General features: G+C 44.8%; 1 protein-coding gene across 1 annotated transcript in view; it reads left to right on the top strand.

Annotated features, from left to right (window-relative positions):
- The window catches only part of cdh13 (cadherin 13, H-cadherin (heart)), a 289,694-nt gene that overhangs the window by 99,128 nt on the left and 176,596 nt on the right, over nt 1–13,970 (top strand). Inside the window, exon 3 of the mRNA XM_056415719.1 lies at nt 3,933–4,144. Within this exon, the coding sequence (XP_056271694.1) occupies nt 3,933–4,144 (212 nt within the window). The remainder of the gene's footprint in view (nt 1–3,932; nt 4,145–13,970) is intronic.

The raw sequence follows: 13,970 nt of genomic DNA, 5'->3' as shown, positions 1-13,970 counted from the left end.
GTGCCTGACAGAGTGGGGGAAGAAATCCAATGTATGTGTCTGGCAAAGTGGAGCCAATGTAAATACGCTCTGATAATGTTGTAAGTCAACACATGTTGCTTCATGGCGCAGAGGGATGAAATGTAGAATGCCGTTTTCTTTTGTGTCGATGTTTTGGTTTCATTTGTGCTGGGACATCTTGTTGTGTTTGATCTCTTAGAACACAGGTCACTAGCAGGCGGTCCGGACCCAGACACGTTGTATCTGGACCCTGGATCTATAGCTGATTGATAAATGAGAATTCTTCAATGTTGACAGATCGCTTGATTTTAACTTGCAGCTTTTCCTGCCTTTACGGCACTCGTTCAGCGGCTGAGAAACACACCGACCAATCACAGCTTTGTGAATCACATCACAAAGAGAGATGCAACAAGTGGTTTTAATGGTGGATTTAGCATTTACACGCACAAGAGAATAATATAATATTGAGGCTTTTTTGGTGGACATCACTAGACACCTGAATTAACTGAAGTTAAAGCTACAGTACAGAGACAATTAAGTTAAAATATTTTTTGTAAAATTAACATTTTTCAAAACTTCTGGAATGCTTCTTTTTTGCAATGTATTTATTATTAGTGTATTTATTATTCATCCAGTTCAATTGGAGATTTTCTTTCTTTCTTTATTTGATTTGACAGCCATTTGTTGACTATATGCAGACGTTGAAAGAACTGCTCGGCTGCTTCAATACGTACGGGACTCACTCATAACGCAAGGTAGACATTACTGTGAAGTTCAGGACCTTTGCTTGAGGACATTTTCTCCAACTGGACCTTGTTGAACATTAGTTAAAGACTCAAGTCTTAGAAGGTAAATGACACAGTGATGACTAACTGACTAACTAACTAACTAACTAACTCTTTACTGGTTGACAGTTGTGTGATTTAAAAAAAAAATACTCAGTCATACAATCCCTAAATGTGCGTATATATATACAAAGATATATATACATATACATTTTTTTTATTTCTTAAAAAGCTTAAATGAGAACTTTAAAGTCGTGTTTTTTTCTCCAAGAAAGATGATGGAACGATCAAGCCTTAAGTAACCGAGGCTTTGGTGACTTTCTGGAAGATTTGCCATTCACGGGCTCCTCAGGAGGCTTTTGGCCTGAAAGGAGCTTGAATGTCAAACTTGAGGGAAAAGTTGAACCACACACCCACTCCTCCTCCTCCTCTTGAGTCATCAGCGAGGTATTTTGGCGACCCTAATCCATGTTTTGCGCGGTTATTTTTAACCCTGAGCCAGCACTCCGGAGAAAGGAAGTGGGTGAGCGGTGGTGAGCGGGGTAAGTTGCATTCTGTCATTGTTGCCTGACTTCAAAGCTGCCAGCTCACCCGGCACTCACTGAAATCCCCCAAAACCTGACAACATTAGAATACCATCAAACACTCTCTGGCTGCCTTTGAAATGCCACTGGCACTGTTTGGCACTGCAATTTGCAGGCTCTAAAGAGCGCACCCATGTTATTGAAATGAATCTGAGGCTTGTAATGGGAATGTAAATGAACACATCTTTCATGCTTTGGCTTCGAAGTGAGAGTTGAATATTGAGATGGAGACTTGTTTCCCTGGAGAGGAGCTTGTTGACTTTGTAGCACTCTCTCAGTGTCCATTGTACCGTTGGCTTTCCTGTCATTTTGACTTATCCTCCTTTTTTTTCTCCCCTCCTTTATTCTTCACTCTGGTATTCTGTTCTTCACCTCATCCAGATGGTAGAAAACGATTCTGTCCAGAGGGAAGATTTAAAATGATCTGCAGTGAGATGGATAAAAAAAGAAGCCAGACTAAACAGTCACAAAGGTTAAGTGTACTAAATGAGTGCTTTGATAGACCTCAGTCTATTGATTTTATAGTCCCAACCGTGGACTTTTCCCATTTCACTCGCTGCTGGCGTGATGGAGGACAGACGTGTACAGATTGATGAGTTTAAATCAGACACCCAGCCGTTGCTTCGACAAGGTGAACTGGTAGCGAGGGCGGAAGAGAAAAAAGAGAAGAGAATGAACACAGGTAGGCGGTGGAGTCTGGCCGGCAACAAGCATGAACCCTCTGAGCAGTGAAACATGATGTGTCACTGACAGACGTGGTTTGCCGTTGCCTTCCCCTACTCTGTGCTAACCTGTATGCATTGAGGCTGAATCACAGTGCATTTACACATTAACACATATCATAATATCATATACATTAACAAAAGCCTGCAAATGGATTGGGAAGATGTTTGATTCATCCCAAAAATACAATAATATGAATCATATTCCATACTTATTGATACAAATGTGAGTTCTCAAGTTAATCGTGGTAATAACAAGTGCAGTTAAATTCTGCATCTCCCTTTTTTATTATTGATGCTTAATTTTAATTGGAGAAGTTTTTACTGGAGCTTACTCTTAATGTGTTTTGAGGATTCAACAACTCCACATCAAGGCAGTTAGAGGTTGTTGGTTTCAACTTTTAATGAGCCGCTTCCGCAGACAAGGTGCACAGCCTTTGCACTGGAGATGGGAGCGGTGCACCACTGACCCACAAGCTGCTTCCAGAAACGTGATAAACACGGCTCAAATATAAACCCTCAGAACGATGGCCTCTCAGTGTGAATCGTTTGAAGGGTTTCCTTCTGCTGGATGGAGCTACCGCCGAGTGTGTTATGTGAAGCTGAACGCCTGGCATCCATACATGATGAGTCATGGAGGGCATTGTCTCGTCCTCTTCTGTTCTCGTCCCAGCGGACTGGGGAAACGTTGTCTTTTCCCATCTCGATTTGTCCTTGTTGTTCGCACTGTTTGTGGACCCGATAAGAGTCGACACGTCGGCCCAGGAACATTCGGCTGCATGAATAATGCCGTCATGTCACATGGAATATCCTGTTCCTGTGTCATACGTGTCACTGCAAGCATAATTGAAGAAAAGGAACCGAGGGGAGCATATGGTTGATGCAGACGCTTGTCGGAGACTTAACATTTCCCTGCACTTCAAGCCCCACGCTGAGAGCTGCACGGTGCCATGTGATCCATGGAGCACCTGCTCGTCTGATCAACAACACGCGTACGCATCCATTCACGCGGACTTCCTCTGGCGCTCCTCCCTCCACCAGCCACTCGCAGCAGGAAGCATCATGGGAGGCCGCGGTAAAGAGGAGCTGAAGAATGAGGGAGGGGAGAGGACTGCCGGGGCGAAGGCGGAGGGGATCGTGTCTCAAACACCCACGGGAGTGTGAGCATGATCAGAGGGGATGAAGCCCGGCAGAGTCCCTCCGTCAGAGCTAGCTCACATGTTCACGCGTCGCATGTGCACCAAAAACAAAGGTGACACTTTTCTCCTGATGAAGTCTTCAAGATTGTAGAGACCAGGGGTGCTCAATACGTCGATCGCGGCGTAGTATTGGTAGATCGCATGACATAAAAAAAAATTGGCCCGCCCCCCTGAAATGTTCTCTATTGCACGTCTTTGTTCTTTTCTTAAACTAAACAGCCGTCTGTTGTTGATCGTATCTACACAACAGCATGTCATTTCTGTCTCTACGTGTCGCGTTAACACTTCTCAAAAAAAAAAAAATCACTTGCAACCCCCCCCCCCCCCCCCTAGTCTTTTATTACTATTCGTAGCTTGCAATTCGCATAAGGCCTGTGAGATTCAAGACCACTGTTCTTTATTGTACCCGAGCTGAAGGAGCCTTTCAGAACCTCCTCCTCTTTCCTCCGGGTGTCAGTTCATCTTCGAGGCGTCTGTGTGGATCTGAGAACATCGTTTTGTGGAGCGTTTGGCATCCCCTCTTCTTCCCAGTGAAGCCGATACCTCAGTGCCTGTGTTTCATTGAGCAGGTTTTTCTTTGACATTTGTGTTTGTAATTTGTGTAAAGGCGTGACATGACCCGTTTCTGTGTGTTTCTTCCAGTGGAGTTTGATGACTGTGCGGGGAACGAGGACGTGACGTTCGAGGTGTCGGACCCCGCCTTCTACGTGGACCGAGATTTGAATCTGGTGCCTCGACACGATGTCCTGCACAGCCGGCCGGTCCTGTTCATCCACGGCCTCAGTGCACACGCAGATGACATGGCACAGGTGGAGGTCACTGGACTGGCGCTTCAGTCGACGCACACTCTCCGGGTTAGTTCACATTTCTTGTGCATGTGTACGTGGTTTTGTGTGTGTGTGTGTGTGTGTGTGTTTCAGTTTCTATATCTACACTTCATCAAAAGTGAAAAAGGGTACACTTCATTCATGTTTGAAAAGGTTACTTTAATGTAGCATGGCTAAACATAACGTTGCAGTGATTAAATAACAATTCCACCGGGTGCATAATACGATTTCCGAGCTGCTTTTTAAATTTATGTCTTGGCGAATACATTTATTTGCTTCCTTGCCAAGATTTAGGTTCATGGCACTCATATATTTCCTGCAAATATGATGCTATAGCTTGCAGCAGCAGCTAACACAATCTACCTACCAGCATGTTTAAAGCTCAATCACATGTTATTCCTCATTAGTTGAATCTGTACGTGCTCATAGAGTAGTTTACACAGTGGCACCTTGTTGGGGGTCATGTGCTGGACTGCCTCTTGGCCAGGGGCAGTGTTGTCCTGGAGGCGCTACTGGCTGCCTGCAAAAAACACGGTGACAACCAACTCAGGAAAAAGATGACAAACCGCCAAGGAGGAGATGCAGTCCGGTCCGGCTCCTAGCAACTCAGCCTCGTGTTATTTTTGACACATTTTTCCCTGTACTTTTTGAAGGCGTTGTTAAGTAGTGAGCTGTAGAAGTGCCGATAGCTGAATTGTATTACCCTTGGACAGAGCTAGACTAGCTTTTTCTTGTGTTTTCAGTCTTTGCGCTAAGCTAACTGGCTGCTGGCCGTGGGCTCGTTAACATGCCGGTAATTACCACCATAGCAGAAATAGCCTGCAGGCCGTCTTCAGCCGGGCTCTGGTCCTGAGACGGGGCTCCATCCAGGTCAACATGACCAGCTGTGTGCTGAGAGGACACAAAGGAAGCAGGCTTAGTTTCAGTTATAGAGACAGTTCGCTGGTTATGATGATGGGAAGTAACTAGTTAGTGTTAAGTTAGCGCTCATCAGTTACCAGTTGGTTAATTAGGCAATTATTAGTTTATTTTAGCGAGCAGGGCCATGCTCAGTGTTACTAGTCCACATCTTACATGCATACAATGTTTTTTTTAAACACACTTTGTTCTTGATGAGAGATGTATCGTATTGTAGTTCCTTTTGAGCGATGATTATTCGAAGCACCATGGGTATTGTGTGAGTTCTAAACCCAGCTCAGTGTCGCGTCACATCGTCCTGTTCAGGCATGAGAGTTTAATGAGAAGCAAATAGGTTTATTTCTCAAACTATTCCTTTTTAATGAGGAGATGAGTCGCGTCACATCGTCCTGTTCAGGCATGAGAGTTTAATGAGAAGCAAATAGGTTTATTTCTCAAACTATTCCTTTTTAATGAGGAGATGAGATAGTTAGTTTAGCATGGGACGCTTGCGTGGAGATCTAAACACAGACACCGAGTGAGATTCACAAGACGTTCATGCATTAGTGATCGTTACTGCAAATTGGGAAAAACATGACATGTGAGGCACGCTCATGCACCCTATTTATGACCAATTAACATAATTCCGCCACCTCAGAGATGCCTTATTAGGCAGATGGGAAACACCCACATCCATAATCTTTGAGACCAAATTTATATTTGAAGAGAGTGAAAAATAACTTAAGCGATGCAGGTATGAAGGTGATATAGTCTGTCGTATAAAAGAAAAATAGACTTCAATTTTAAAACGAGTGGAGGCCTTAAAAGATGACAGAATATTGAGAGAGTACAGAGAAGGTGATTTACGTTGCATCCACCAGGAGAACCATAGAAGAAGGTAAAAGAAGGGTTTTGATTTGCTAAAGAGGAACGTGTGCGAGCTGCTGGAGGAGGCCGGGAGAACAGCTGCTGCTGAGCGCTGCCAGACCTACGGGCATATCGTCACCAGGGGGGTGCATTGCTAGTGCTGTTGCAGATGGCAGCAACAACTGAGCCCAGCACTAAATCTGTCTGCAGGCTGATGAAACTAATGTTTGACAGTGTCGATTATTGATCCAGACACTTAGAAATGAGCTAAACTCTTCGGGAATATCCCAGTGAAAGTCTTGTAATCGGTTCCACTGTGGCATTCACGTACTCTTTACACATGGGGGGGGGGGGGAATGCTCGAAAGCAAGAATAAATCGGAACAACGTAAACTTTAATGAATACCCAAATGTGGTGATATTTCTTGTGTTTACAATCATTATTCATGCCCGAGGTCACATGGCAGCGAGGAGAGGAGGAAACACTGTAGGGCAACTGAAACGGCTGTAATGTTTGGTGCATGAAAAATGACTTTGACTGGCCAGTTCCTATTGTATGGAGATGTGGCCAGGACGCCTGCAGCCCAACACTGAGCGTTGTGTCTCTGCAAATGTGTCCTTTTGTTTGTGTGCTCAACAGAAATGTGTTCCTGTAGCAAACAAATTGACTCCCTTTTAACCTCCGTGCACCTGAATGAGCACGATTGTCCCTCATTCACGTCCTCCACATCCCTCTGTTCAGTCGAAATACAGTACGTTGATGAGGAAAAGTTTCCAGGGGCTGCAGCTACAGTTGGTATTCCCCTCGTTCCCTCAGAGCTCATCCGTCTTCCTGCCTCAGAGTCCGGCCGCGACACTTCTTCCCTCCCAGAGCTTCATGAATGTCTCCATCCCTCTCAGCGGGAAGTTGCTCTCATTTATTTGTGCAGCTCACCATCGTTTATGTGGTTCGTCCCCGAGTGTTACCTTGGCAAGTCATTGGGGATTTAAGTCAAATATATTGTTGGCACGTTATCGCTGTGAAGGGAAGTTTACAGTCACAAATGTGTCTGCTAAGTCTTTCCTCTGCTTGTGTTCGCTTTCCATGAAACGTTCTGGTTTGTAGATCATGTGACACTTACATCTTTTAGAACATCTACTTAACATCTTGTGGGAGAAGAGCGGCGACGTGTCGTTATGCCCCCGGGCCGGCAACAGCACCATGTGTACTTTCATCTGAGGAGCGCCTGGTGGGAATGTCTTACAATTTCCAACAAATATCCACTTGAAGTTAAGGGTGTATTATTTAAATGCTGGTGGTCAAAGGTCAAGGTTAATGTGACCTCACATCTTTCCAATCTGTGTGAAGGCACAATGTCGCCTGGAGGGAAAACCATTACACCTGGCACAAATATCCACTCGGGCTCAAGGATGAACTCCTTCTAATTTGCTCTAGAACTTATCTTTAAAGTATTTATTCTTGCAAGAAGAGGCTCGGTGGGAGCCACAAAGATTTGGAGTAAGTGAGCTCTGAAGATTGAATATCACACAGCGTTATGAAGATAGTTGACAGAGGAGGGGGGGCTGTTATTGGAATGTTCTGCTTTGGCATTTACAACCACTTAAACTGTGACTATTCATTTAGAACCAGCACTGAGGTTTAATGATGTCCCCAGAACCCTCAGCTCTTCTTTGCTTTAGTGCTCATTAGCAAATGATAGCAATCTGATATGCTAAAGCACTTAGCATCAGCATGTCTTTGTCATTGTGAGCATGTTAGCCTGCTGCTGTAGCCCGGAGCAGCTAGCGTGGCTCTAGACAAGGGCTGGGCAATTCATTTTTAGCTCACATTATCACATTACTCGCTTTCAAAGTAAAAGCAGTGCCGTTGTACTGCATTTATTCATTTATTATAAATTTTTGATTGAGCTCATGTGGGCTGGACTGGGACAGCCAAAGAGCTGTGTGTGTGTGTGTGCGTGTGCGTGTGCGTGTGCGTGTGTGTGTGTGTGTGTGCGTGTGTGTGTGCCTACGTCTGCTCTCCACTCGGGGTCTTGTTTCAGTGTTCCTATAAATCAAATTTCAAGCCGTTTGAAAAGCCGTCACTTTCTGAAGGGAAATTCTGGTTGATCGTAACTCAGGTCTAGTTTTCATAGCTGTGGCCATCAATTATATTGTCTACGATAAACACCGTATCGACTGGAGTAATTGTTGGGATCTGGGAACATGGTGACATCGCTAACATCTCCGGTCGATATCAGACACATTGATAACGAGATTTGATGTTATTATTACCAAGGAAAGATGGCAAAAACAAAAAAGATAATAATGGTTACATTTCATGCAACAAGCACCATTTGAAGTTAAAACAAAAGCACATTGGTCGTTAAATTTAGTTTGAGTTTTTCCTTAAATTGCTGCTGTAAGACGATAAAGCTGTATCGGGGGAAGTATGTTATCTTTTATTTATCCATGGACAAATCCTTCAATGTCTCCATCTCAGTCAATAGGTGCATGCATTAGGCAAAGGGTAGAAGGTAAACAAAGATTACAAAATTAATAAACATAGTTTGAGAAGCCGGGCAAACAACAGGTTAAAAACTCCATCAATTAATCTGCTGAAGCTCCTCAGGCTCTGGATCCGTACATCAGGAAATGTACCGTCCCCTTCTCTGTCCATATCCTGTCGTTTGGTATTTGTCCTCAGCGCCTCGTGTTTCCTCTGAGTCACAGAGCGGAAACATTACATGTTGAATTTATTGGCATAACTAATGATATCGTTGCAGGATATTGGCTGGTGATAATTGATAAGTGCTGTGAGCGAAGGTGGAGAGAATCCGTTTATAATTCCTCCGTGAGAGCTTGCTGTGCCATCGTCCCAGAGGAGAGAGGTTGGCTGATGGATGATAACGCCCCCCCCCCCCTTATTGCAACTCATCAATATGTGAATTAATACAATAATTTATTTCAATTCTAAAAACTTGTTCTCCAAGATATGGACCTGTTTACGCGTATTATTCTGTCTTATTTTGGGAACAGCTAAGCAGAACATGTTCTTACTTTCGGGGGTCATTGACAGACGGCATTCAAATGTAACAACTGATAAGAGGCAAAATTATCTGTATTCAAAAGCCTATTTATTTTACCTTTTGTTATGTTTCATACATTTTCGCGCAGTGATTGTAATATTGCATCGTGAGCGAAATCCTCATCCTGCAATGGCAAATAGATTTTCTCTAACCGAGGTTTAAATGTTCAGTAAGTCTTTGTGAGGATGACTAAGATGTGACGTCTTGCAACCACAGCATCACATCTCATATTGTACCGCACAATACGAATAATCTTCCTCTCACACTATCCGCCCAGAGCTTGTTCTGGAGCTGTCGTTTGTTAATTCTGTTTACTTGCTTTGCCTATTGACTGTCTTTTTACATTATATACATATATATATACATACATATATATATATATGTATATATATACTGACTAACACATAGCCTGTATGCGTGGGAACGAACTGGAGAGGAAACCAAAAGGCTTAATGGGATGTTCATTTACAAGAGCAGTGTGACACGTTTCTAGCCGTCACTAGTAGGTTCCCCCTCTAAGCACCACGGAATGAGCAGCCAGAGTGATATTTAGGAATATATTTTATTGTTTCGGACCGCAGACGGTGTCTCGGCTGTGCACTCCACTCCCGTCTTCAGTCCATCCAGCTCCTTTTAAAGACAAAGCCTCGCAGATACACAAACACAGATTGTCATCAGCTGGACTGATTACCCATCAGACCAGCTGATGACAATCAGACACCGTTCCCTGAACCCCCCCCCCGCTCCGCCCACTCTGCAGCCAAGCCTAAACACCCCCCGCTGCCACAAGCAGCACACCAACTTTCACCCTCCGATTATTAATGTGCATAATTCCAAAAAGAGCTGTGCTAACTGTGGCAATGCTTTGCCTCACTTCGGATGAAATCCTGAAGAAGCGTGTGAACAAGGTTTTACAGGTTACATATGTTGGTATTAATCAGTATGACAAGTCTTAAGCATTTTTTTTATTGTCATACAGAATTGTACACAGCACAGGATAGTGCAATGTAGTCCCTGCACTTCCACCATGCTAGTGAGAAGCAGTGAGCAGCTGCTATGAAGGAAGCAATGTAAGGGCTGATGCCACCTCGGCAGACCCGAAAGGTGCGTTCACACCAAAAGCAAAACTATTTTTTAGCGTGACCGAATCCCATGAAAAGTCAACGTTTAGACGCGTGTGGCTGCGATATACGCGATATTTTCCCGGCCGACGCGTTTACAGCGGCGCCTTTTCAGCGGCGCAATTTTCGCCCCGAGTTGAAATATTTCAACTTTGAGGCGGTCATCTCGCAACTCGGGCCAATCAGCTCTCGAGTTCCGCTCTCGTAGCGCTGGAAGCGGAAGTCTTCCAGACGTAACAGTAACTTCATCGGTGAAAGTGACCGAGCTGAGTGAGCCTACGGGTGACGTCATGAACCCAAACACGAGGGCGTTAGTGTGTGGGACGTCCACAACAAGTATAAAGCAGAACTAGTGGTTAGTTATTCATGGTGGAAGAAGGAGATGATAACGGTCTTCACGGAGACGAGACACAGAGATAAGCCCCGCCCCTCGCGCAGCGTCTCGACGCTCATGGCTTGAACACGGTCGAGCGAGTAAACTCACGCGTTTTGGGCGACGCGAAAAATAGTTTTGCTTTTGTTGTGAACGCACCTTTACAGGAAGTGCACATCTCCAGCTGGAAGTCCAATCCAGACAGGGGCTCGACCAGCGACTCTATGTCCTCGAGCCGAGTCCAAGCGGACCGAGCTACCGCCGTCCCCGCGTGAAAACACTTTAACATGTTTGACTAACTCCTTAAATTTGATGACTAGTGAACTATAAAAGATGAAATTAGAATGAGATAATGTTAACGATGTTCATGTCTCTTAGGTTTAGTTAAACACATCCCCTCTAGTGTGCTGTACCAGATGCAGATGAGGGATTTCCCCCATAAGAACACGCATAGGGTTGAGGAGTAGTTTCTGTGGTGCCATTACATGCAGCACTGTCATGTGCCCCAACATCTCAACCATATAGCATGAAGATCATATATAGGACTAAACATTATTGTGCTCTATGTTAGTGCAATTAGGATAAATGTTTATATAATAGGGGCATGTTTTCATGGCTTAATTTTTATAATTAGCTTGTTTTGTCCGCAGTATTTTCAGGATACACTGGACGCCACTATCTGCAGGTGCGAGTGTACATACACACACATACATAATCACTTTGGTGCAGCATTAATGAATTCAGCTAATTGAATATCTGAACTGAGCATTAGTCACCAGTGTCTCGCTGTATTCCTCTTGACTTAGATGAAGAGTGTTTATGCTCCGTTGACGATACTTTAACAGTGTGACACATTGTGCTGTCGACGCCCACATGGAGGGACGTGCTGTCAGTTTTATTTGCATACATACCGCTGACACTAACACGCGTTGGCTTAACCGACGGACTGCACAGAATACCCGAGAGTTTACTCCGCTGTGCATCCCAGTCACCGCTGGCTGATGCTCGGCCTTGATACTGTCCATTTCTCACCAGGTCTCCAACTCATTGTCAAGAATGAGTAATGACACTTCTCCCTATAGCATGGAGAGTGAAAACGGCAGAATAGACAAGGACGTGCACGGCAACTGCATTCTCAGATGACAAAGACAAAGGCACAAACACACACACACACACATACATATACCGTAGTTTAGTGTAGGTTTGTAAACACTGCAAACCTGTGTGCCCTCCTTTTGGGCTCGTCCAGGATATTTCAATCTTCTTAAATAGACCTTTTTTCCTTTTTTCTTGTCTCGACAGTTTCAACTCGGTGCTCTGAGATGCCCTAATGATCATTTGACAGACAGAGACAGAGAGAGAGAAGCACATGTATTAAGGGTGGATCAGGGTTGATGGTGCGGCAGTAATTTATGAACGGGACACTCATTAAAGATTCACGGCTTCCTTCTCTTCCGGGTGTCACCGAGCTGTACGAACACAATTCATCACACGAGCGGACTGCAGGAGAGAGAGAGAGAGAGAAAGTGTGAAGAACGGCTATCGCTAAGTGAGAGGAAATAACGAGGGAGAGCTGCAAAGTGGCAGGTAAAGAGATGAGAGGATGCAAAATAAGGCTGCAAGTTGTCATTTCCAGAACCCTCCGGTGGCGAGCCGTCCTCGACGTGCGGATCAGACGGCCAGCTGAACATGTTTGTCAGCGCGTCGCTCCATCCTGAGCCTCCTGCAGAACCGTGATAGGTTTTTAAGCGCCATCACTCCTTCTCCTTATCCACTGTATCTTTGCTCACTGAAGACGTGTGTGTGACAGCGTGATCTATCTTAGCCCTAAACCCTGGAACTAGTCCCCACATCCAGCCCCTTAAAATACCTCACGGTACCTGTTTGCCTCCCAGCTCTTCACAAACACCCCACAGCTGAGGCCTGTGCAGGATGGGATTGATTCCCTCACCGCGGGCTTCACACTCAAGCCGGGTTTTTACAGGCAGAGCTTAAAATTCCATCGGCTCGCTTGTGAACGGGCCACATACATGTACACACACCGCCGCCTGCGCTCTTAGACACAAAATAGACACACCAGCTCTCATAGTCTGTCACAGATTTCTGTTTAACCGCTTCAGGTCCAGTTTTAGATTTGGACATTTGGAAGGTCATCCCTCAGTGGATTTTTAAGAGTGGTCATTTCAGAGACTGCCCTTTGTGCCTTTGGTTGGTTCTGGTCGGGTTGTGTTTATGATTACTCTGTCATTGTGTTCCCTCTGACCTTTGTAGGTGGGAAGGAGAAATGGTTGGGGGGGGGGGGGTTGTGGTGTGTGTGTGTGTGTGTGTGTTTGCCATTGCCCTGTGTGTCTCAGTGTTGACACTGTGCTGTAAACAAACGGCTCCATTTTTCCCTTTTACCTGTTCTCTTTCCGTCACTCTGACAGGGGTGAGAGTGGTGCCACAGTCTTTGTCAGCCAAGAACAGGAATGTGAACAGTCAACATGCAAACAGTCCCCCGCACGCACACATTCGCACATACAGGCACACACACAGATACACACACACAGATACACACGCACACAAACAACTGCGGCCGAGTGCAGTGCACGTTGTCAATAAAGGATTGTACAGTAGGCTGTAAAAGATGAAGGACAAAGGAGATAATTTGCATTGCAAATGAAACCACACAAACCTCAGGTCTGTGTGTTTTAAGCGGCGTCGTGATTGTAGCCGGGGCTCAACCACGAGGCTCGTTGCTGTGTTGTTTCTCTCTCTCATTGTCCTGTCATTCTGTTCAATACTGCCTTTGTGTGGTGGACGATGCACAGTGGTTGCATCGGGCAGAGCAGAATAGTGTTAAGAATATTCACCGTTAAAGTCACAGAGAAATCCCATTTCGTCACACGTTTTACTTTAGATGTTCTACCATCAAGGAAGAAAACAATGTCTCACAACATGTTTGATGAATGCTCTTTTTCTGCGAAGCCTCTGGAGGATCCTTTTTATGGGAAGAAAGTGTGCCGTTCACAGTGGTAATGCATGGTAAGAACCACATTATGGTACAAACAGACGGAAATTACATTAAATGAAGCACATATAAGCCTCCGTTAGCTAACTAGGTAAATAGCTAGCTATTTAGCTAACTGGCCCGCAGACGGAAGTTGCGGACATCCCTGGTGGATGTTAGTTTGGCAGCTAGTTCACCAAACCAACACTGACTTTACTCCTTCATGAAAACATTTGATTCTGAAACAACGTGTTTATGAAACAACTTCTTCTCTTCGAGTTGTAAAGTGGGAGCTGGTGCTGGTTCTGGACGTGATGGTCCCCACTCTTTATTCCCGTTTGTTTGGAGGACTTGAACTCTTTTTCTTAGTTATCATCATCATGTTGTCCATTATTTTGAAGTGGTGGACGGGTCTTTGTAGATACCCATGAGCCTCAGCTGCCATTGTTCATTCACACCATAACAGTTCACCCACAAATGGGGCAGAATTTGAAAGTGAATTGATTTTCAGGTGTAGGCTACTCAACACCATCATCGTT

The sequence above is a fragment of the Pseudoliparis swirei genome, chromosome 6 (genome assembly GCF_029220125.1).
Source record: "Pseudoliparis swirei isolate HS2019 ecotype Mariana Trench chromosome 6, NWPU_hadal_v1, whole genome shotgun sequence".
Taxonomy (NCBI): domain Eukaryota; kingdom Metazoa; phylum Chordata; class Actinopteri; order Perciformes; family Liparidae; genus Pseudoliparis; species Pseudoliparis swirei.
The sequence above is the reverse complement of the archived record's forward strand: the minus strand, read 5'-3'. Positions and strand labels throughout refer to the sequence as shown.